The sequence below is a fragment of the Lepisosteus platostomus genome, chromosome 8, assembly GCF_059453375.1.
Source record: "Lepisosteus platostomus isolate fLepPlt1 chromosome 8, fLepPlt1.hap1, whole genome shotgun sequence".
NCBI lineage: Eukaryota > Metazoa > Chordata > Actinopteri > Semionotiformes > Lepisosteidae > Lepisosteus > Lepisosteus platostomus.
The window spans coordinates 53,891,304-53,917,906 of record NC_142618.1 but is presented as its reverse complement, the minus strand read 5'-3'; the positions used below and the strand labels follow the sequence as shown (position 1 = coordinate 53,917,906).

The 26,603-nt window shown below is 34.7% G+C and overlaps 1 protein-coding gene across 2 annotated transcripts in view; it reads right to left on the bottom strand.

Annotated features, from left to right (window-relative positions):
* The window catches only part of LOC148657534 (V-type proton ATPase 116 kDa subunit a 1), a 49,446-nt gene that overhangs the window by 19,797 nt on the left and 3,046 nt on the right, over positions 1–26,603 (bottom strand). Inside the window, exons 4-9 of one of the 2 annotated variants that reach the window (XM_088643943.1) lie at positions 23,269–23,366; positions 18,369–18,497; positions 10,327–10,448; positions 7,703–7,829; positions 4,447–4,529; positions 3,341–3,434 (exon numbers count right to left, since the gene is read on the bottom strand). In XM_088643943.1, the coding sequence (XP_088500069.1) occupies positions 3,341–3,434; positions 4,447–4,529; positions 7,703–7,829; positions 10,327–10,448; positions 18,369–18,497; positions 23,269–23,366 (653 nt within the window). Of the gene's footprint in view, positions 1–3,340; positions 3,435–4,446; positions 4,530–7,702; positions 7,830–10,326; positions 10,449–18,368; positions 18,498–22,789; positions 23,070–23,268; positions 23,367–26,603 lie in introns of those variants that run through there. The other variant, XM_088643944.1, reaches the window with a different exon arrangement.

Genomic DNA, 26,603 nt, shown 5'->3' with positions numbered 1-26,603 from the left:
CCCCTTGTCAGGTTTGTAAACTGAGTTCATAGTGTTTCATTCTGTACAGTTTTTGAACATTTCTGGTCTCTGCAATAGTAGAAGATTTTTTTAACTCTTTAGTAACATTTTCAATATACTTGTACTACTTTTTTACACACATCATTGCACTTGTTTCCATGAACTCTCTTGGCACAATTAACTTTTTAGCATTTCTCATTCTCATTTAAACATGAAATACAGTCTGAAGCTATCTTATAGTATTGCAATTGATATTTTTGGTTTTATTTTTTTATTTGCCATATTAATTTGAACCAATTGCTTTAATTTCTCTTAAGTGAGTTCAACTAAATTACAACGGCATGTGTAATTAATGCTTTGCAAAGGACTGTGATCCCAGGAAAACAATAAAAGGACAAAAAATATGCTAAATATGCTGTAGGATATACTGTATATGATTATATTAAATGTAAGTTCGTGCTGAAGTTGATATTATTTAAAAATAAACACTGAGATTCTGACTCCAGATTTATTCTACATCTATCAGGTTAAAATTGCCAGTTGTCAGATTCTTCTTTTTTTCAGTTTTTTGGAAGACTATCGTGTATCCTTCACACTTCATTATTGACTGCCTTCCTCCTCAATCAATCTGCAGTATTTCCACCAAGCACACACAAGCCAGATCCCTGGACAGCTCTCACTGGCAAACAGCTGTCCTATCAAGAATGTGGTCAGAACTGTCTCCCAGAGAAAAACACACATAAAAATAATGAACACTACAACAAGCTTTAAATGAACAATATCACCTTTACCGGTTTGCTGTTTTTTTTACAGTCAATCTTGATAATCATAAAAAATCTCAAATATCCCAGACATCACTTTGCCCATGTTTCCGGGCGTGATTTCCAATAACTCCTTCCTCTCTAAAAAATGTTTGACTGGTGTTCCTTACAACCTTTCTTACTCACTGACAGTTTGTTTCCCATTTCTCTAATACTGTACTTTCCCCAAGTCTTTCTGATGCTAATGCTTTTTGTTTTGCACGTGAACTCGCAAAATCAATTTTCCATTGTCTATTGCCCTCACCTCAAAAATAAGATATGTCTTCTAGTTAATTAATTAATGTATTGTTGTATCATCGTTTCTTTGATATGCTAAACATGTAGTGCTGATATCACAGCCTGTCCTTTTCCTGTTCCTCATGTTGCTTTAGCTGGCATTTCCATGGTGATGTTATGGCACCTCCTTCTTTTCTTGCTGCTTAAACTCACCTGTCCGTTTCACTATTTTTTAATTCTCTTTTTACATTATGCAGCTCTTTCCCTTTTCTTCCTCTGTCTATCTCTTTATCTGCCCCTCACTCTTGCCTCCCCCTGTTCTCTCTGTCTATGAACCTCAGGGATAGAGACAACCAAATCAGCTTGAGCTGATTCAATAGTGAATTATTTTCTATAGTATTTTTCACAATTAAATGAACTAAAAAATAAAAATGATGTTTAAGTGATTTATACGTTTTATATCACTATACATACTGTACTACAAATCTACCAGGCCAAGAAAAAACATCTCTGTACATAAGGATCATTTGTTCATGTTAGAACTTGCTATATTCAGGTAATGTATGACATGGCTAGGAACCTCTTCATTTCACAAAAACATGGAAATCTTACTCCACCCCCAACCACAGGCCATATCCACGTGATAACTATAAGGTTCAAGCCATATCTTTGTCAAGTTCCAGTCTACACTTAATTGTGACACACTAATTCACCATCAAGGGCAACCTGGTCAACCCATAAATCACAGCAAGAGAAGACCTGTCCTCCAGTAGGTTTCTCTCACTTACCATTGTGACTAATGATACAACCAAGGAAATTCATCAGGATGTTCAGCACAACAATCACATACAGTTCCCCTAAGACTTCTTAACCTTGATTTATAATTTATCTACTTTTCTTCCCCCCCTCACTGTGTTATTTTATCACTATTTTACATGACTGTGAGGATCTAAAAGGCCAAGCAGCCTCATAGTGCAATGGGCTGAACAGCCTCTGATTGTCTGTGCTCTTTTTTATTGTATTTTGTCCTTGTACTGTGACTGAAAGAGTGGAAGAGAATCTGGCCCAAAATATTGAACGATTTTCTCCATACTCTACAAATAGCACGATACTCATTCTGGCTTTGGTTACCTGCCCCACAGTTTTACTGAGATCAAGTACACTGTTCCTTCTACACCACAAATTCTAGGACAGAAGCATTGAAACTGACAATAAGATGAGCTGTAGACCCTAGTAAATAAATTACTCTGAATTTAGCACATGAACACACTTTAAATTTTAACATATTCAATTAAACAGATCTGAAGGTGCAAGACATGCATGCTTTCTTTTATTTTAATAAATGATATCCTGTATACTTTCTCCACTTTTTTCTTTAGTCCAGAATGCATGAAATGCCTGACTGCCAAAAGGCAATACTGACCTACAGTACCTAAGAAAATGTTGGCTTTGGTAACAGCACTCATCTAGCTTAACAATCAAAAATACTGGGACTTTAGAATTAAGAACTAAGACGAACCTCTGAAATTTTCCATCAAGAGTAATGCAAAGAGGCAGATCAGCTGGCAATTTTCCTTTTTTGAGCTTCTAGGAGCTATGATGCTAGTTTTAAAATTATTTTAGATGATTCATTAGATTTCTGATTACTGATACAGTCTTGATACAGTAAGGGACACTGAAACACTCATGTGAGGAACAGCAACACAATTTGCAGACAAGCGCAATCCCAACTATACTTCACAATTTATAGCGATACTATAAAGAACTCAGCCAAATTCTGCCTGCCACTCAATGAAGAGAAGACATTTACATTTGTCTGATTTATCTTACGTGACTGGTTCCTAATAACTACTGTGATTTATTTTCATAAAGGATCCTACTGAGCCACAGTCAATAACTTAAGCAATTTGCTCCAGATCACATGACTATTCATATATTAAACCCTAATTTAATTGGCTCATTAGCTATCTGTTCTGAAAAAAGTTTAAGTCTAATGTAACGAACAGTTCTTTCTGGACCCTATGCGGACGACACAGTCTGACGGAGTTGGGAAACATCGGGGAAATGTCATGCAGGAAAACGGGGCAGAAGACAGGGATATGGGTTAGCTGCAATTTTAGCCGTTATAATTATGGTTGACCTCCAACATATTTAACTCTGTTTATATCAGCTTTAATTTATTTTTCGATTTTGCTGATTTTGCTGAAAAATAAAAAAATGTTGTCACTATATTGTCATATTGTCATTATGTAATTTTGCCCTGCAGTGTTCCCAAATTTGTTTGAGCTTAACTTGCCACTCACCGTTTGTAAATCCTCAATGCGCAAGTCCACACTAGTCCTCATTTCCATTCTTGCGTGTACAGTGTCCGGACATGGGTACAAACTGGCTTGGAAACTGCAGAGAACATGAGTATGCCCGAAACAGTTTCAATGAAATGGATGCAATCTTTTCAGATCTTTCCATAATAAAACAATGTGACATACCGTGGTAAAATCAGAGCAAAATGAAGGGAAAAATGACTGAAAGCATAATAAAAGCCTAACTAGTAATTAAAGAACATACCGTACGGTACACATCATAATAATGCAAAGCAAAAGTATGGCATTAGCATGATAATATTAATAGCATTGCATGCAAAAATATTCATTTTCTATGATATTCTTTTATTGAGGAATGTACTAACAAATGTAATGTTTGAAATGGCAATTTAATTGATTTAGGAGATGTGATTCTTTCCAGCCCGCTGTGAATGGAAAAGAGTCTACAAGGAACTGAATATTCCTTCAGGGCAAGGTTTAGCCCAGTGATAGGGCTGTGTTACAGCAGTATTATAGTGTGGCTGTAAATTAGCTGTAATGTGCTATAAATGCTCTATCCAGTGATACAGGTTTCCCATTTCCAGTGCTGTTTGTCCAGCAGCTTTAGTGGATAAAAAATAAACCAAAAAAAATAAAAGAAAATTGTATAGGTAGCCTGTGAATATTAAGCTGCAAGTACTGTTTTCTAAACCTCACTTTAGTTTCAATCATAAATGTCATAGATTGAAAATATAAATGTGTGCTTATTTTTATTGCAGTTGAGCTTTCAAGGTGAGGCATAATAAACAACTGTGCAAAATGACCTTTAAAAAAACCCATAATTATTATTAGTACTCCTTATCTGTAAAGCAATTGCTGCTGGTACTATAAATCCTCTATATCTTTTTTGTAAAGGTGTGTCAAATTGGTAATCTTCAACTTTCTTTTCTTATTATTTCTTCTGCTCATTTAATACGTGCTTCTTACTTGTTTTGAAATAAATTAAGTGTCCACATCATAAGAAATAGTATTTTGGACAGCTTTGTCAAAGTTAGCTCAGTTCCTGTAATAGTTGCTTTAAAAACTGATTTTGTGAAACAGTCACTCACCCCTCACATATTTTTCTCGTCTTGCCTTTGAACTGCTCTCCCTGTAAGAAAACTATGAAGATATCTTTCTTGACAAGCTCCTCCTGTTCAGAAGATTTAAGGAAAGAAGTTAGTTGTGTTTCTTGTACAAGCATTGCTCAGACTCTGTTGTGCATTGTAACCAAAGCATTTTAAAGGAGAAGTAACCTTTTTTATAGTGATTTATCCTGTGTATTAAGTGTGAGTTGTATTAGAAACACCCTCCTCCTGTTTAGAATATACTGTACAGTACATGGCTCCCTACTAACCCTAACATTCATTATACCAGACATACAGTATATTGGTTGATATAGCCTTCTACACCTTCTGGTATACAACACAGTATCTGTGAACTCAGGATTTCCTAAAAAGCACTCATAATTACCAGTACATTATGATGATGATAATGATGACAATGATGATGACTATGATAATGATGATGTGACTCAATATAGAGCTGTTTCTCAAGTCTTCACATTCATTTTTATACTGCTCTTCAAGTCTAGGTTCCAAAATCAATCAGAACATTCCCATTTTCTGCCTGTCACTGTAGCTTTTCTGTATCAGCTCTATTTCAATCGATAAAGTGTCTACCTTAAATTTGACACAGTGTTGTTTTCACACTATTTTGCTTTGTAGGATCAGGCAAGAGACTGTCATTTGATGTGAATCTGGCAGTGGCACACAGCATATAACATTTACTCTACCAAGAGAAGGTCATGATGCTTATATTACACACAGAGACCTTTTCAGCACTGTGCCATAAAATTGTACCAGTCTGCACACTCTACGCTAAAATGGAATAATTTAGCTTAAATACTCAACATTGTACATTTGTTGATTAAAAAATGGAATGTAGTACAATCATTTAAACTCTGACACAACAAAATTGAATAGACCTTAATAAATGTCCTATTTGTCATACAAAGTCTTACTATAAAAAATCAACAGCATCATGATCATTCCCTAGTATGGGCTGCAAACAATTGACCTAGCAGGCTGAATTTACTTTGTGTATGCTGTCAGCAGATGCTACAGCAGTAGCTTTTGGTACTCTGTGTTAGGCTCTGAACTTAGAGAATTACCCTCACATACAGTATATGACTATATTGTTCAAGAACAATACTGAGCAATGACTTGTAGTGAGTTAGACTGTATCTGAGCCACGTTGACTCATCCGTCCAGAGCTTGTCCTGGTTTCCATGGCAGTAAGCAGAGAGCACATGACTCCACCCTCGTCCTGATAGGATTATCAGTTTGGTGTCCCTATTCATACAGGTAGGTGGAGTGGAGAAATCAGAGTACAGTACCTCATTCACTGTCTGCAACAAGGACTTGAACCCACAAGCCACCCACTATCAATCCAGGACATATCCACTATGTTAGGCTGCCTCCCAGTGATACAGTATATACAGTAGATAAACAAAACATTTTTGCATGCTCAGCTGATAAATTCACACTTTCTGAAGGGCTCAAAAGGTTGAACATTTAGCGAGTGTCAAGCAATATGAAGAACAAAACCTCAGACTGGATGTGCCCATTAAGTAATGTGACAAAATGTGTCTTTTTTAATGGAATACGTTATACAATAGACCTCACTTTCATTTCAGACAGGGAGCAGTTTGACCCTTTAACAATCATGGTCCTGAAGTACCATTAAAGCCGTCTGTAATGATTGTATTCTCATGTCTGACTCAGACAGCTCTAATCCCAAGGTGCATCTGAAGTACTCAAAACCCATGCCTCCATTAAGTGCCCATTGGATGATTTACGAGTCTTCCAGGAAGAGATAATTAAAGCAGAAGTCTGAATGCCTATTGACATGAAACGACTCTAAAAAGGCCAAATGTCTAAGTGGTATCGCTGCAAACCAGGAGAAAGAAAGGCCCATGCACATAAGTGGGTTAATCGCAGTCATGCATCAGTGTACTAAAAGCAGCATAATATGTACTGCTTTGTCCTCACTTTAAAATGCAATGCCATGATCCAATCATTTCTATGAATTCATACTGCTTAAACTAAACATAGAAAGAAATAAAAAGCTAACATTTACATACAGATGAATGCATATGTATCCTGAAGTGTCTGCCAATGAATTGCAGTAAAATACCCACAAATACATCAATATATACATTAATGAATTAATATATAGAGCATTTATTTAAGTGAAAGGACAACAGACAGTGGGGAACCAGGAATGAGATTTTAAATGACTCTTTTCTTATTACTATAGAACACCACCAGGGGGCAGACATTTACAAGGCAATCAGTTTTATGTGTCATCACAATTGTTATTGTGTTACCAAATACAGTAAGCAAAGAGTAATGCTTTTTGGTTTGAATCTTCTTGGACTTTATCATTATAAAATACTATTTTAAGTATTTTCCTTTCCTTTAGGAGATTCTGAAGTAGGGAACACATCAATTTGAAATGGCCCATTCAAAGTTAATAAACCATACAGGAAAAACAGTTCGGAAAAGATTCACTGTTTTTACTCAGATCTTTTTAACAACTGAAAGTACCTTATGAACACATAAAAGAAGAAACTTCAATAAAACAAACCCTATTTCAGAGTCCTTATTTACCTACTGTGCAGCCTAGAATAAACACTGAGAGGCACAAACTCCAGTCATGAAAGCAAGATAAACCTTCAATGTCAATACAAAGTAGGTGCTCAGAACAATAAATATTTATTTTACCACATTGTTGCTGGTGCATTGATTCTTTTTATGTGATTAAAATAAATAAGGATGCTAGTCAGGCTGAGCACTCTATTAACATTTAAACCCTCGTTACTGTTTTGCACATACACATTTGCTCGCCTATTATTACATTTGTGTGATCCAATGAAACATCATGTCAATATTTTGAGAGTCAAAGTGCAGCCACAAGTTGAATAACCAAAAGAAAATGCCAACAACAAGCCTCATGCAGCCATTTAAAAATGTAACTTCATTAGTATTCAAATAGGTCATGAAAGTTCAGACATCTTCTACGTGTGAATAACTTGAGAGACTACGCAAGAGCTATTATAACTTTCCTTTGTTCACTTTAGCACTGTTTTTTTATCACAAAACAAGCCATAATCTCTCCCCTAGTCTTAAGGTACTTCAAAGAACATCTCCTATTTGTCTTAGAATTAAACAATTATGCATTAAAATATCATGGGAATTATACATATTTATATAACACTAGCAACAAATATTTGAAAAGAAGGATGAAGCCAAGGTTTCTTACACCAACAAAGTCTTCAGATGGTGCTTGAATTTCTGCATGTCTCAAGACAAAATTTCCATGAAACATTCTCCATAAGACTTTTTCAAAGGCAGGGAATCGCTCTTGCTTGATAACACCAGCCACAAATCTACAGTAGGGTTTAAAGAAAAAGGATTGAATTAGCTGTGAAAACAGATGGATAGGGGACTTTGTGTATAATCTGATATTATTCCTGTTTGATGACCAAGTTATCATAAAGTCCTCGTTTCTTTGTTAATGTGCTTCATCCAATTTCTTTCAACATGAAAGAAGACTCCCTGAAGACAGATACTTGTGTAAGATTTAAGATTTTCTTTTAACACTGGAAGATGAAATTTCAGAAGGATAAACACAAGAGGAATACTGATAAGACATCTTTGAGACCAATAAGAGCAGCATGAAAATGTCAACAGATGGACAAGGCCTAACGTAATATGATATGTCAAGTTAATATTGAATGCAGTGACTGATGAGATGATTGTAGGATAGATTTATTGACCTGGATCATATAACTGCATCTTACTTTTTTTATACAACTGATCATCATTTTAAGTGTACTTTATACCTGGCCTGGCAAGAACATTAGTTGGTCTGAGCTCATGTCATAGGTGTAGATTTATTTTTTTATCTGAACCCATTTAAAAAATAGCAGTACTAAAGCATTAACTGCTTGTGTGAGCACAATATATTTGGACAAGCCAGCATTTCCTTGATGAAGGCCGATTCCAAAATATTGTCTATAATTCAAAACAAAATGGGACATCATGGGAGAGGCGTGAATACTTCTTTAAGGCACTATGTAAACAATTAGGTGGTTGAGTCCCATTCTTTTTGAGTTGCTGACACTACATATGACTCGTTATAACTTTTGTCTTAAGATTCTGGGATTCTGATAAGTTCCGAAACAGGTGATTTTAGTTGTCAGGATCCCTATTTGTGAACCTCCTACCAAATTAATTCAGAGTGTCCATATCTGTCTCTATGTTTATTTAAATATATTTAAGATCTGTTTTCCCAAATTCAAGACTTTCTTCTTCAAACTGACTTCAAAAACTTCAAAACTCTTCAAAAAAAAGAGTTCAAAAACTCTTCAAATGTTCACATTAGTTTCTTAAAAGAAGCTAATCCTTAGACAACATGACTGTGTAGCTTGTTCCAAATCAAAACAGTTTTCTAGAATCCAGTGGCTTGGTCCACACTGAGAAGACTAAGAAGAAATCCAGGCAGATTTCTCAGCTGAACTCTGTCTTTCTTTTTATCCAATTCATTAAGCGGCAAGAGAATTTGAATTTAATTGAGAATAGACAGTATCAAACAAGTTGTTGCAGTAGTGGCTGATATATTAAATCAAGCATTTTAAACTGGGGATACCAATGAAAAAAGGAAAAAGGACACCTCCATGGAACCAAGATAAATAATGAGGCAATTAAGTGAATCATTTCTGAGACCTGGGCATTGCTTTAATGTATCACAGTGCTGTGAATGTTAATGAATCAGCTTCTAAGAGGACTTCTACAGTTTTACAGAATGAAAGAAAGTCATCTTATAAAGTCTTTAATTTCCATTGTAATTACATGATTACAGAGTATTACTGGCAGAAAACGTTAATCAGAATTTAACAGATTTCCTCCTGTTTGCTCAAACCTTGCAGTCCTGATTTTTTTTTTCCAATGGTAAAATCGTTTAAAAAAGTAAACTTCCAAAACAAAACTTTTTTCTTTGTCACTGATATCCCTGGATGTTAGTCAGAATTTTAAAAAAGACTGCAAGCCCAATTACAAATTCTGTCTGACATTAAGAGTGATAAGTTAACTCTTGCACCATTTGCAGTTCCGAAGTGAACACAATGGTTTACATCTAGATTGACTGACACCATATAATTACCACTTCAAACTTCACCACAAACCTATAAAATGTCACATAAAAGAGCACTTAATGTCAAAAGTAAAAGCAGGGTGGCAACTTTCAGACCTATCCTGTGTGCTTTAAATCTTTCTACACCTTCTTGCAAAGTTGCGGGAACGCTGTAAGTCATTTTTTACAAGAAAATCACAATTAGGTATTCATAAGCTTCATGACTGAAACATGATGTGTGTTAAAATGCCTCGAACATAATGTGATAATTTAAGCCCAGCCCAAAAAAAGAGATCATCAAAACATTAACAATATTGCATATCCAAACATAGTATATACAGTATGAATACTGCATGTACAATACATTCAGCTTATTCTTACTCTGTGTTTTCCAATTTTGTTAAATGCTGCAGAAGGACAAACTTAAAGAAACATTTCAAACACTAATATTTCCTGTGGGCAACGCAAGTGTTTAGAATCTTCTAAACAAATTTCAAAAATAAAAAATAGAGCAGTATGTTTAAAATATTTCAACAGAGCTTAGAAAAGCAGTGTTACATTTGACCATAACCAAAGTGATTTTTTTTAAAGAAGTACAGTAATCATCTTGCACTGCTGTCAAAATGATGTTTAAACAACATTTATTGTTCCGAATCATTCATTAAATATGGCATTCTCAAAGGTTTAAGAATTGATCTTGACCTGTGAAATGTTTCTGGAACTTGTCTCAGTCGGTACATTGCAACATTTACCCCAGTCTTAGGGGCCCTCCAGTGCTGATACTGCTTGCCCTTCTGCTGCAACGCCTTGAAGAAAAGGTTAACGATTCTGAATCTTCTGATGGGAGCTCAGAGCAGGAGAGCTGAGATTCTGCCTGTACACAGAAGAAAGATAATAAAATTACTTTCACAAATAAATCTTTCTGAGTGTTTACTTGAACCTTTTATATAGGGCTAATGGTAAAACAAATCACGTGCAAGACAGGGATACTATTGATATTGTTGAGCACTGGAAAAATCTGGAAAAACGTATTTTGCAATAAAGCATCACTTTGCAAAGTAGTTCGGGTGGGTAGCTGCTAGGAAGTAATAAGGTTTATTCCTTGCTGAAAAAAAGAAGAAAGAAAACACAATGTTCTGGCCGTGGAGCCTTGACACACCTGAAGAAGGCTCCATGGTCGAAACGTTGTGTTTATTTTCTTCTTTTTTTCAGCATGGAATAAACCTTATTACTTGTTCCTTTGCAGCCTACACATGCTGATGCAGCTACCCACCCGAACTACTTTGCAAAGTGATGCATGGAATAAACCTATTACTTATCACTTCACAAATTTATACAATCTATGAGCTGATTCTCAGCAATCCAAAAAGGGATTTAAATGTACATTACCTTTCTGTACATTACTGTATGTGTCAGGTGTAAAGGTTATGCTCAAAGATTCATTAGTGCATCATGATGTGAAGCTTACATACTGTAGTCAGAATCTGTACAAGCCACTACATAGAAATATACTATGTTGAATCTGTAAGCTTTTCCAAGGCCAAGAAAATGACTTGTCCGGTGTTATCTCCAAGTAGCTTCAGACTTTTGCAGTGACTTTCGGTAAGAATAGTATGGCATCTTCTTTATCAGTACAATATAAAGGGTTATTAAAATAATTAATTATCAACTACTGTCACATGATTATGTAAAACTGCCTACAGTAAATCTACTGAGATCTTCTGATAAGCCATGTTCCATTATAACGAAATACTTAAACATCCTCAAATGCATTTAATTCATGGTACCTACAGTATTTGGAATAATAGTTTTGTTTTAGAAATACAATCAATCACTCCATAAAAGCTCTGGAACAAAATACTTCAAGAAAAAAATATTTTAAGTCATGTTTAGGTAATGTTTCAACTCATGCTAGTTTTAGGTATGCTATCAAAAATACTACGAACATCAGTTCAAATTCTGAAATGCATAAAATGTCTTAAAAAAATGTATCAAAGTTTTCCAAAGAATCTGTGTAATTCTGAATTTACAGCAGCTGAAGAAATTTTAGGCAGCAAAATTAATGTTTTATTTTTGTAATTTAGTATAACTAGATATAAACACACATACTGTAGTCAATTATAGCTTATTTTGAATGGGATAAATGTTTAGTATGTTATTCCATAATAAATCGTGATTTGGACACTGTCACATTACATATTAGTAAAAACTAAGTTCAAATAATAACAAAAATACAAATCTCCATTACAGACTTGTGTTCTCGTTTTCAAATGTAGCCAAAGGATTTACTAATAAATTAAACCTTGAAGTCAATTTTTGTTGTTTTTGAAAGTTTACATTTTTATTTTTAAAACTTCTTGATTAATTAATTTAGACCACAATGTTTAGTTTGATATCTGTAGCTATTGTTACATCAACTTTCAAGCAAATGATATTCAAGGCTTCAAAAAGATTCTGAGATGTGAATTTACTTCATCTTGGAGTGATATACAGTAGCCTGTGGTTTGATAACATAACCCATTTGGATCCATCAATATGCATGATCAACAAGCATAACCTTTTTCTTTCTTTTTTAACATTTGTTGTCAGTACATGAATGTTTACGCTATTAAATCTTTAATATCCTGAAATCAAGAAGCAAAACAACAAGACCTTGGTTTAAAAACAGACAAAAATGTCTAAATTCACTCCTAACATACCTCCATGACAAAATGCATCCACACCCATTGTTTCTGAATAATGTTTAGCCTTGACTAAGTAATTGTATGCCCCTTTCTTACATAAATCACACAAGAATATGCATTAGAAGGATGGCAGTGTGATAAGTATAAAGTAGTTATGATCTACGTTTGCTTCAAAATGCCAAAACTTCAATGCCAAGTGCTTAAATTGTGATTCCTTTATGCAAGATATTCAGATAGCAGTGCTTTAGAAGAGAAGGCTAAAGTGCTTTAAGAAAAATAATGGATGGTTTGACTCAGTAGGTACCGTACAGTATAATGAAAATGAGATTGATCCTTTTTTATTTTGGTTCTTTTACAACATGAATGACAATTGAAATTGGTGATTAATTTCAGGTCATAATGCATATATTTATTTTATTAGGCTCTTTTTATTGCAGTATAAAAATGAGGTCCATTAACTCAGAGAGGAAAAAATGCTCAAATCTCCTAGCTCTTATTATAAGAACAATATTTGAAGAAGATATTTTATATATCTACTAAAATAATTATCCATTACAATTAATTTTGGTCCTGGAATGACGATACATTCCCTGGCGGCTGCCTTAGTGGTAGGAATGACATATATTATTCTGAGTTTTTGATTAACATCAAAAGTGGAAATCAGAATTCATCCACTGCACTTGAAAAATATACAATTCAGGCCATGTAACAATTTGCTTATTTTTAAAGTTACTTTTTTTAGCTTTATATATTTTTGTATTTCTGCAAATGTATGAATAAACAACAATACAATATAAAACAATAAACAGTAACAAAGAGAAGTTGATGAATTTTGGAAATTAGGGAAGTAGCTGAGAATACATTTAAAGTTAAATAATTTGTGGTGTCTATAACTATTTGCATTTCATCTTTGTTGAGTAATGGTACTGATTATGAATTCTGTCGGTTGCAATCATAGGCATTTCAGTTAAAACTCAAATATATGCTCCTATGTTACACATGGAAAGAAAGGGTGCAAATTGTCATTCAGATTTTACACAGTATAAACAAACAAAAAATTCCATTAAACTTTGCAAACATGATAGTCCCGCCTGTGTCCTCTGACCTTTGCCATTATTAAGTTCAGTGAAGCCAGTGATAGTGCAGTCTACAATTCTCTATCCTACCACATACAGTACTAGTGAAGGATTCTATGAAATACTATGGTACAGTACATATGTTATAGAGATGTATTCATGCTGTAGTATGTATGACTTTATTTCTTTATGTTGTAACCTGTATAATTTTTTTTTTATATTTTTGACTGTTTTTGTTCCTGTTTAATTTAACATTACCTGTTTCTCAAAGGCTTTTATGTGGTACAGAAGTAAACTTTTCAACTGTGTGTTTTTTTTTTTAAATCTGATTAGGAGGCAGATATCTAGCATACTTTGGATGGGAGAATCCATACAAAGTATGAAAGTAAATAGAAGTACAACATGTCAGAAAGACATGTTCAAAAATAGTATACAGTGTTGATACTACAGGCTATTTAATACAGTAGGTCTCCTTAAAATGGTCAACAGTACTGTTAAAAGGAATATTAGGAAAACAACAAATATGTGACTGTACTTAATTATAAGCTGGTCAGACAAGAAAGATTTTTGACCAAGATATTTCTATACTCTGCCTAGCAAGTGACATTCTTCAGTGTGCTTAATAATAAACTGTAACTGGGAAATTTTTCAAAATTCTATTCTTGGTGTTTTAATATGGGAAAAATGCCTTGTTGCATAAACCAACAAATAAAAAAAGCCAATGCATTTAACCTGCTATTTCTGGAACAAATGTTCCTTGGAGTAAAGCCACAGTGGAACATTTGTTAGTGAAGTCAGGGCTACACTGAGCAAGCCTGAGTGACTTGTCACACTGTATATCAGGTGAAATTATTCAGTGCTTCAAAATATCATTTTGCATTCATTTCCAACACCACTTTTGCTAGCAGTTTCACACTATGATCATCCAGAATTTGGATGCAACCTTTGTAACGTGTGTTATCCTTGGATCCCAACAAGAATGTGCAGAAAGTAAACAGTTTTTTTTTTTACTGGAAGTGATATTCATATGAATTCTGTAACCACTGATTTTTTTTTTAATTCAAACATTGTGAAGTCTAAATGTTTGTTGTTGTTTTTTTACATATTTGATCACCTCTGAAAGAACTAAGGATAATATTGGTTTCATAAAATTTCATACCAAGGATACACTTACAGTATTTGTAGATATAGAAAAGCAACAGGGATACTCTTTGTAGTATTACATTAATTAAAAGTGTGGTATTATTCATTAAAATTAACTTGATGTAGATTAATATCTATTAATTGTGTTCCTGATACCTTCCTGTCAAGTAGTATCTGTGAATCAGTCCAATTTTAATTTAGAAATTACTTTTTATGCAACTATCACAAGACATGGTACAATAGATATTCTAATAAAGATAAAATAACATTATCAAATAGGGAATACTGAATAACCATCTACCCATTCCCTAACCACTTAATCCACTTCAAAGTTGCAAAGGAAAACAGGTGCAAGGCAGGACACACCTTGGATAAGATGCCAGTTCATCACGGTAACCTTAAAATCAATTATTTCTATACAATACAATGTCATGTCACGTCATTTATCAAAACGTTTTATACCCTACAGTGTCGCGGGAAGCCGGAGCCTACCCAGCAAGCACCGAGCGCAAGGCAGGGTACATCCTGGATGGGGCACCAGTCCATCACAATACAATGTGAATCATAAAATTTACAATTTCTGAAAAGTCAGACAAAAACCAGCCGTTAAGCAATGTTTTAAATATTGTCACTGACTTAAAAACTGCACAAATGGTTGAATACACAGATAAGGTTCTGTCTCCCATAGTTTACAAAACTCAGTTTTGGAATTGCTAAGACCAACATCTTCTGAACAAAGAGCAATTAAATGACTGTCAGTAGATAACAAATACTCACAAAATTTATAGTTTTACAGGTCAGTAAAAAAATATTAAGAATAACGGTTAAACGGTGCTAACAGGTCTTGATCTAATTAAAAGAAGTAATTGTTAAAAAAAGGTGAACTACAAGTTTTTGGAGTTATAAAGCCACAGCACACATACTGTTACATTTGTTCTCCTAATAATGTTTTTTTTACCAAAATATTCCTGTTGTTTCTTAAGCACGCATGTGCATCTAATAAGTGGTGTCATGGCATATTAGTTATAACCACTGGCAAAGCTGTTGAATGATAATTACAGCAAATAACACATAGAGCTTTTAGAGTTAATTGGAAAATTTAATGAGACTGCAGTTTGGCTGAAGGGGGTCTCCTTTAGGAAAAGCTTGTTTTCAATAAAGCATGCTAACATGCATTCTAATTCTAGTGGGAACCCACTAGAAAAGCTAAGAATAAAAATAGAATCCTGTTCATGTTTGCCTTCTTTGATGTCTTATTTGATGTTTTCTTTGACCAGATTATTTTCAGGCATAACATGTTAAAAATGAGAGGAGCCCCTTAGATTCAAATTTGCGCCATAGAATTCAGGTCGTTTTTCTGGAAGACCATTTGCAATTCGAACCCACTGGGCTTTTCACTTTGTATCACACAACCTGTTGTTTCTAGTTCAGCAAGTCTAAATATAAATATTTGCGAAAATATTTGGGAAATGGAGTTAATATGGGTGGCACAGAGGCTCAGTGGTTCGGTGGGGCCCTGGGTAAAAGGAGTCTGTATGTTCTCCCCATGTTTGAGTGTGTTTTCTCCTGGTGCTTTGGGTTCATTCCACAATCTGAAAATAAGTCACTGGTAGGTTCATTGGCTTCAGAGAAAATTGGCCCTAGGCATGTCTGTGTTTTTATCAGTTTGTCAGCCCTGTAATGGAATGGTGTCCAGTCCAGGGTGTACCCTGCCTTGCATCCATTGCTTGCCTGATCAGGCTCCTGCTTCCTTGTAGTGGAAAAAGAGGAAATGGATGGATGGAGTCAATATGATATACTATATACAACAAAAATATATGTACAGTATAGTTCATACTGTGTATGCATTATGCACATGTATAAATGATAAGCAATACGTGCATTCATGTTAAGTCTATAGTATAAACTGATTATAGAGATATTGTTTTGGATTCTAAACTAGAATATATAATTAAATTGATGCAGCAAAATTGATGGGATATTGAAAAAAGACAAATATGCCCTACTGTATAATATATTTTGGCAAGCTCTATAAAATCTATTGCCTTCCTGAAATTGCAACATCCTTGTGTTTGCCTTCTGGGTAATACATATAACTTTGCTGCAAGTGTGTAGTAAAACAAATTAGCTATGTCACTCTAGCACAGCGTAGAATTAACACACCTGCTGGAACATAGCCCAGTATTTCTCTGGGGGCTGCTGCCACACTTTTTTGCAACTCTGACAAGGCAGAGATTTCTTTGAATTAATTTCACACTTTGTTTGTATTTTAACTAATTCATTATGTCATTCTTACTTTTTTATGTTTATCGCGTGATGGTTTCAAAACAATACTTAACTGTAATTGGATCCTGACTATTATTTGTCATCGTTCGTTATTATAACTTTCATGGGCATGTTCACACAGATGTGTATTTAGAACTGAGAGCAGGGAGAACTGTTTCATGCAAAGCAATTTCACTGGAAAACTTCACAAAATAGGTAGATGTGATTCTGTGTCCAATAAGCAACTTCCAACCAAAACTGCACAATAGTTCAGATGACCTCTTAATTTTCTTGGTTTCACTTTTTTGTTAATTCCAGAAATACTTCTATTTTGATATCTATTTTCAAACATTAATAATACCATAAGCCAAGCTGTCCCAAGAATAATAATAAAAACAAAATTACTCAAATCAATTGTAGCTGTGAAAAAGCTTTGAAAAAACTATACTTCAAAGGAGTATACTGGAGAAGAGAAGGTGCATAAAAGTAAAAATAAGGCTTACATCCCAGATTACCGTATTTTTCTTTTACATTTATGTTCTGTTTAAACAAAGATGTCATGTAGTCCATATTTTTTACCACAAGCAGCAGCTAAGGAACACATTAATTAGACCTTGCTCAGGTGAATCTGTCCAGGTGCACAGAATAAATGCAAATAATGCACAAGACCAATGTCATAAGTCACACTTTTAGTTTTGCATAAGTCCAATACACTTTCAAAGTTGGGTATTCACTTTATGTTACGAGGTGTGTTGTTGATACCTGTTTGTAGTAGGTGGACAGCATTGGCTCAGCACTACAAACCAGAAAGAATTACAGTCACATTTTTCTTTAATAGCAAAGCTTATTTCAGCTGGTCTGATGGACTGCAAAATCACCGATGCACTGTATGTAGTTATACATAACATTTCTTTCTCTGAGAATGTTTGGAAGCTCATTTTAAAAATAAAAGAAATTTGATCATTCTGTATCTAATCATACAATTGTGTATACACACCTTGTGCTCATTCAGAGTACAGAGCGACATTGCTGGTTTGAAACACAGCTACCTCTATTGGTAACTGCAATTTTATTAAACAAATACATAAATATTTTCAAGCACTTCAGCAGTGATGGTATCAACAACAGTATACCTTGAATGACTGACAACACATGAGTTTGCTGTGTTGTCAGCATGAAACCATGTAACTTACCCCAATAAGTGACAACCCTCCTGTTGGTATTGAGAGATTTACAGTGTGAAAAATGGCAAATGACCTCAAAGTGAATGTTATGGAGGGAAGTGTTGTGTTCATATAGCTCATATGCTGTGGGTGTAAGTACTGATGTCATGTCGATAACTAAAAATTCCAAACTGAGCATGAATACAAACAAAATAATTGCTGATTTCATTTTTATATAACAAAGCAAAATGTTCTCTCAAAATGTAACAAATCTACTGTATGCATGTTTATCTGATGCCAGTCACGAAGAGTTTTTTTGGATTCTCATTAAAGCATTGTTCTAGCTCGAAAGACATAGGTAGAATGGTTGAGCATAAAACCGAAGGCATGTACTCACTGTATGGCAATGATTAATAATATAGTTGTACAACCTTGGTCATTTTTTTATTGTAATGTGACATACCTCTTCAAAAAAATCTTCAGTCATCTGAAGCAAATATTTCATCTCCATCATTTCTGTGAAGTTCTGTTTCAGGGCTTCATGATTCGAGTTGATCTCTTTTAACTCTTGTTCCAGTTTTTGAAAAGTAGCCTGCAAAGAAAAATGAGGTCAATGGAAGATTTAGTGTTGCTTTATTCAGAGGAGACAGATAGGCCATAAGTTGACTAGCCCTGAGATTCCTACAGAATTATATCACTGAAAAGCCACAATGGGGAGAAGTAAGCATACAAACTGATACAAGGCTGAAAATCTGTTAATAAGAAAATCTCTTTTATGTACTGTATGTAAGTGGGATCTGCATGGACAGTCAAATCAGAGGACAGAAGCTGATAAACAACCTTTCTCAATTGGATTGCTTGAAACGGATAGAATAAAGGCGTTGATAATAACTTGCTTTTAGATTCACTGGTCACATAAATGAGAAGTTATTGATGAGGTACATTGAGTACTGCACTGAGTCTCCACAAGAAAACAAATAGTTGGTGTACTCTTTTCTTGAAGGCTGTCTGGCTGGGCTTTCACTGAAATGAAGCTGAAATTAATAAATGTGTTAAAAGATGGGGCGTATTTAGTGATGACATTTACTTTTAAATTAAAAAAGATCCATTTGTTTTCTAAATGTTTTATTCAATACAAAGTAAAAGAGGATGGCCTGGCAAGCAATAGACGCAAGGCAGGATACACCCTGGAAGGGACACCAGTTTATCGCTGGGCACACACAAACACGCATACACTCACAGCAGGGCCAATTTTCCCAGAAACCAGTTAACCCCACAGTCCAAAGACATACCCCATGCAACTAGTACCCCACATCTGGAAATGAACTCAGGGCCCCAGCATTGCAAAGAGCAAGTGAGTTTAATTTTACATGAAGTTATTTAGGTTAATTCTTAAGATTAGATATTTGATTATGCCAAATGTTTTATGACATCCAACCTGCAGACAAGCTCTTGGATTCAACTCCAGGCCAGCCCATCTTGTAAGTGGAGCCTCTATGAGTTCTCATCATACAGTATCTTTGTAAGTTTTCTCTGGGTGCCTACAGTATCACCTTTCAAAGGCATGCTTGCTAGGTTAATTATTGTCTCTACATTTTTTCTGGGTGTGTGTGTCCCATGATGGACTGGCATCTTATCCTGGGCCTTGTGCCATATGTTGACAGAATATGTCCCAGTTTGCTGCTGCCCTTAAAAGGAAGAAGTATCTTTCATGCAATTGATTAATGCAATTTTTTGTAGAATTAATGTATTCTTCTGTAAGACATTACATAGTAATGTATCATAGTATTAAATACATGCTGCAGAGTTCATGTCTGAAAAAAATAAATACTTTTTTCATAGATAAATACAATTGAATCTTGATTTTTGCAGTAAGAAAATCACAAAATAGTGGATAGTTGATATTTTAGCTGTATTTTAGAATGTTTTGATATATTTCAATTCAGGAGAATCAATCTTCATGTGACTTACAATTTTTATCACAAGAGAATCAGCTGGTTTTATGTTCTTAGATTTTTTTACTAATGGCCAAACACTATTACTATGGGCTCATAATTTCACTCTATTACCAGTGTGTAAAATTTGAATGCGTATAGGTTTACATGTCAGGGAGAAATAAAAAGTGTATTTTATTGGCACTTTTTTCTCAAATATGTGATATTTGTTAAATGAAATAATGAAGAATTAAAATTGAATAGTTAATAAAGTATCTACATCCTGCTTATTTAGATTATTTTATTGGTTTAGCACTGTTTAGAAACAATTGACAACTGGGACATACAATTGATAACTCCATCTGTCCATGGATATCCCCAAGTTTGCTCCCATGAGATCACCGTCTTTCGACTATTGGGAAATAAAGAATGCCTTTTGTGCCTATTTTGTAAAAAAGGCATCAAACATTTAATAATTTAAAATTAATATTATAATAATATTAGCTGCATTTGTTTCGAAATGTAAATGTACTGTACAACATTGCCATCTTCCATGTATCTGTAGGCAGTTAAAAAAAACGTGAATCCAATGTCTGTCTGCAGGGAGAATGTGTACAGCATACTGTAAGCTTTTAAAGGTGTCCCATTGCATCGCTTTCAGTGCTGCCTGGGAAAAAGAACCAGACTTCCACAAGCTCTCAGTGACGAAAGAAGCCTCCGAGGCCCACAAGAGCAGAGCTAATTAACAGGACAACGTCAATTTGTGTCGAATTTAATTGGAAGAGTTGTGCTGAATTTAATTGGCAGATGTTTCAACTTCTAACCTTTCCCCTGATCCTCAGCAGGAAAGCGTGTTTTTTTTTTCTTTTTTCCCTTAATTCCCCATATTAACCTAAAAGCAGCAATTCTTCTGGGAAGGTTTACTGTACATACAGTAGATCAAATGCACATAGTTATACAGTATATTACTCTATATAGCTCATATATATTAATTTCCTTTTCTTATAGCTAAATCTGTGTACAATTCATTACCAAATAAACCATGAAATATTAGAAATTATTACTTTTTAGTTCAAAATCATTTCACAAAGCTAACACTAGGCCAGTTTTCTGCTTCATGTTGAGCTGATTGAAGTGGATCTAAGCCTTGCACCTGGAGGAGTTTAACTGAAATATTTGCTTCATAAGAGCTTTTTTAAAGACTTTGTAAAAGCTTTAGTTACAAGTGGTAATCACCATCGTAGATTATAGGTTTCTGGGTTTCATAACTGCACTTATTTAGATATATGGAATTTAGAAGGTATTTCAGGGCCACTGATTAGTGCACTTATATTACAGGGCTCAGTCTGCATGGGATGTTCAGTCTGTAGGTTACATGTCAGACCTCAGACAACACTGGAACTTATTTATATAAAAAGAGTCACTCAGAAAATCACGATAAAAAGCCTTGCTCAAGAATCCAACAGTGAAGTCCACAGTGTGGGCTTGAACTTTTAATACATTCAGAGCTTCAACAAGCAACTCTATTTTGCACCCAAATGTGCATAGAACTTCATTAATGTTAAAAATTGCACATGTTCTATATGAAAAAAATAATGTCTTTGAAGCTGCCTTCATAGCAGCTGCAGCCTCAGGATGTAAAATTGGAATTCCAAGATAACTGAAGATTGATGTTAGTTAATTGTTCTCTTGTTAGATACACTGAATTAGTTTGATTAAAAGACACTGTTACCGTTAAATTGCTTTTTTATTTGGCTTCAATAATGGTTGCATTTTTTTCTTTCAGGGGAAAACTAATACCCACCTGTCCAGACAACAGGTACTGCATAATAATGACTCCATTATGAAGAAACTATTTGTGATAGAAGTCTGCAAAGACTATTTTGCATGCAACATTTTGAAACCTTTGTTTTTGTTTCTCTTTTGCATATAGCTTTTGTTTAGGTTTAGGTTTTGCCTCCTCTGGACTTATCCCCACACTCAGAAATCACACTCCTCCTTCAATATAGAATACCTATGTATACACCCAGAACTTCTGCATGCTCTGCAGCTTTGTCAACAAGCTTATTTAAAGGTCAAATGGAGATAGAGCTATATGCACCACACATAGATCAAATTATTTTGTAAGTACTGTAAAAAGCTAACATTGTCTCAGTGTATGTTTCTATTATGTATCTAATAAATGCCCCAATAAGACTCTCTACATCTGAAGTATCGGAATATTTTGCAGACATATTTGTCCTCAAGGATTTCCATACATTATAACACCTTCCCTACCCTTAGAACTGCATAGCCTCTTTTTTACATTTTCGAAAAACTGCAAATTAGACATTACCCAGTGATTCTTGTGTAACTGTTACATATAATATGTGAAAAAAATATGAAAAATATATGAAAAAATTCTAGTATGGATGTGCATTGAAGAAAATGCATTTTCTGTTTTTCTGTGTGAAAATTAAGAGAGTGTTATACGTGCGGTGATAATTCAGGATACAACACATATCCTTCAGTATTACAAAAGAAAACAACAGCAAAGAGAAAATTGATCACAAGCTGATAGAGTTTTTCTCTCTACTGTGCTTCAGTCACTATCCCATATGTGTAATGAAACGACCCATCCACCTAAACATTTGATTGAAATGTCTAATGACATAGTTCCACTGAGTTGAAATTAATTCTAGCTGACCTGTAAAGCCAAAAGGCTTCAAAATAGCATGCATATGTACAAATTGGCAGGCAACTCATGCTCTTTATAAATATGGAAATGTAACATTTGCAGGTGGCTGGGCAGGGGCATTCTGGACAAGAAGTATGTGGGTTATGTTGGTAATGAAAAAATGGTTTTACACTCAGCATGTGTGTTGGACTTTTGAAAGTTTTGAGTAGTTTTGAGTCACAAGTCTTCTAACTTTCTTTTCTTTTTATTCTTAAGAGGAACAAAGATGCATACCTCTCCCTTTTTTGACATGTTCAAGATATCCTTCCTGCAACTGCAGTTTAGTCCCATGAAAATTCAACGTTATGAAAGAATCAGCAGTTTCAGCCCCTCCAAGCTAAATATATTTTACAAATCAGAGAGACTCCTTATATCTTTGTCGTGTCAGGATGTTTAGACAGTTTCCAGTGGATGAGAGTTGACTATCTAGCTAATCTGTCACAGACATTATTTATGTAATTTTTAAAAAATATTCTGAACTTGCCTGACCAAGGATGTTATTTTTCATTTTAACCTGCTTTTTGTAGACTGTGATTATGCACAGACAAGTACATGCACTGAGAAGAACCAATAGTCGAAAAGCCTTTTTTTTAGACCTCAAACAATGTTGTTTACCTTTGTTAAGCATTGCATTTGTAGGCAAAAGGTGAAAATAGTAGACAAACAGGATTCAGAATAGCCTCTGATGGCTGCCTGAAGAAATCAATACTAACCTCAAGCTCAAGAACATCCCTGGGACACGGTGCTTTTACATTCTCGCAGCTTTCTGAAATTGTGATGTTGGTTTTTAAGATCTCTTTCTCAAGGAATCCTGAAGGAAACAAAAAAACAAGTGTCTCAAACCTGTCAATAATGCGCTTTATCTTACATTTTGAAGAAAAAAAGAATAAGCTTGGCTTGTGAACTGCAAAATGGTAACTCAATATCTCTTGTGGAATGTGCTTGGCCTCTCAATAGCATAACCAGAGACCCTGAACTCTTAATATGATTGCCAATCATAAACCTCTAACAGACCTCTAAAAAACAAACCTTTCTACTCTTCTTTTGTAATCACCCTTGCCAGCAAAGAGTTTAAAATCATGACAATATAGTTAAAACGCTGTGAAGATCAGGTTTTATTTATTTTGCTACTTAATGGCTGATAAAGATTATACTTAGTGGTCTACAGCTTAGTGTGCCAGTTCTACTTTCTTATTGAAAATGGTCTGTTCTGGACATGCATGGATGTCCAGGACAGGCCATGCTTCACTCATGAGGTGGTGTTTTCTGGAACATCTGCAGCTCCTTTCTTTCTCCAAACTTTACCTTTCCATCACTTTGATAAAGGTTATTCTAGGTCTGATCTACAGACCTAATATATAGAACAGACGTAATGTTTTGCAACCATTTTGTACTGTACCTCCAAGCACATTCTGTAGAATGGTGGAAATAGTCAGATTCGGGGCATTCATGGTGACTGTAGAACGGGATCACTGGCTCACATTTATTAAAAAGTCATCCCTTTTCCATTTAGACATTTCGGGATGTGGCAGCAAATCACCTGCACACCGACACATTCAATGTAATGAAAATGACAACAACATTGACCACTGCAGTAAAGCCGTGTGTACACCTGTTTATTGTTTCAAAATATTTAAGACAAACAATATCTGAAAGAATCTAACCCCTGACATTTGGATTGCAGAGGCAAATGGTTATGAATTATGCTTTTGCTGGTTCAGATCAATACATTTCCAATACTTTTTTTCCAGTTTGATACTGTTAAAAACACGATTTACTGCCAAAAACATACTGCAAAAAAAAAGATGTACAGTAGCATATTTTTACTGAATTCTACAGCAACCAGTTGTGAGGCATGTTGGGTGGGCCTGTCTGGAAATTAAAACCTTATTTGAAGCAGTATCTGTGCTAGGTGGCAAATAGGGTGGAGCACAGGGCAATGAAAGTGAATAGAGACCCTCCAGTGAACCATGTGTGGCTGACTGCTGATTACAGGAAGACAATGGCTGGGAGTGTCCACAGAGGAGTCACAGACAGAGCAACCCATTCCTCAATGGAAGCTGAAGAGGCATAACACATCTGGACAGTCTCTTCTTCTCAGCTTGAATGCTTTTATTGTAATATTTATCTGCTTGTAACAGAAGGGTTTGGATATTTAAATCCTAAATATTTCTGCCCAGGAGAATACCAAGTATTTTTTTTCCCTTTTCAACTGAAAACATAAATGTTCAATTTAGTTTTTCTTTGTTAAAACCAGCTATTGATTTTCTCTGAACAGCCTTGTTTAAAAAACAAATGGGATGAAGACTCAGCTTTCACAAAAAAACTTTTTAAAGAGTTTTAAGAATTAACTGGATTCAGACAACATTTTTAGCTGCATAAATATAAAAATGGGAGATAGTGGGAGGAAGGTTTAAAATAGAAGACCTCATTATAATTTAATTTTGGAAGTTCAGTTAAACTGTAAAGATCTTAAAACATTTTTCTAATAACTCTATACACATATTACCACAGCAAAAACATTCTTGTCTTGATTGTTAAAACTTTATGTACTGTATATTCATACATAAATATTTTTACATACAGTATGTAGTATCAAAAACAGTTACTCTGGTATTGCGAAAAAATCCCTAGCTTTAATCTTTCATATTGAACTTAAATTGAAAATAATATTTATTTAATATTAGTATTAGCATGAGTTTGAAAGAAAAACTCCCATATCCATGCAATAAATACTGTAGGCACCTACAGTACATTACTCTTCAAAATCTCCAGGTACCGCTGATTCCAGTTACAACTCTACCCAAACCAGTCATATTAATATTTTAAAAAATGTTTTAATTTAAGTTAAGTAGACTAATAAATGTTTGACATTGTTCTTTTTTACAAAATAGAACAAATCATAAAATATGATCAAAGAACATTGTATGGTGCTTTACTACTGCCTGCTGAATTTCAATCAGCCATGATTCAGAATTATAACTGATCAGCAAAGCAAGTAATGAGCTACTTTGAATTTACAATCTATGCATAAAGTTAGAAAAGATTAATCCATTCCAACTTTTGTGCATAGATTGTAAATTATGTCCATCATAAATCTGACCAAAATTAAAAGACATTGATGAGAGAATGCAACTGTGAATTAGTCGCACAAACACACTCTACTGTATCGTACTTTGATATAAATAATGTCACCATCCACTCCATTGCAAAACAACCTATTGTACTTAAAAACTAAATCAAATCTCATGTTGCTACCCATTAAATAAAGACAAAACAATAAAATGGTAAAATGGTACCCTTCTCCGTGTAAATAAATATCACACTTACTTACTAACATGCTTGTTGTGTTTTTGTATTTGTTGTTTGCTCTTGCCTGAGACCAGGTTTGCTATCAGTCCATACGTTTTGCAGAATTCTTCTCTTTTTGAGGTGACTGTCCTGTGAAATGTTTAATACTAGCAGCCAATAAACTGCATCAGACAATGTCACAATCAACATGTGTGTTACTTTTCTAAATAGTGTACAGTATCTGGGTACAATATCTGGTCACAGCTTGGATGTACAGTACTAAGTCAGTTCTCACTTATTCTTTCTGTTCATATTTAACTCAAGCTACTAAACCTCCTCAGTTACATAAGCTATAACATGTGCATCATCCTTCAGGGTTTACCGATTCTTATCTTGTGGGCTACGCTTCATTCTAAACATTTGTGTACCACCATGTTCACCTGGACACCAGTTGCATCAATTGTTTGGCAAAATAAGGCTCCTGCTCTAATAATGACCGCCATCTTCTGAAGATCTTCATTTCTTCATGGGTACCACACTTTCCATAGGTTTAGTGTGTTGCTTTAAAGCCTGCAGTCACGACACTTTGAAACAGCAAGTACTACCTGTTATATGCGCAATGTAATCCATACTGTACATCCAAGCCGCAAAGAACACAATGACATAAGTAAATACAGTAGATAAGTAGTATGAAAGAAAAATGGAAAAGCCATGATTGCTTTTGTAATATTCAGAACCTGTGCTGTGGCAACCCTAA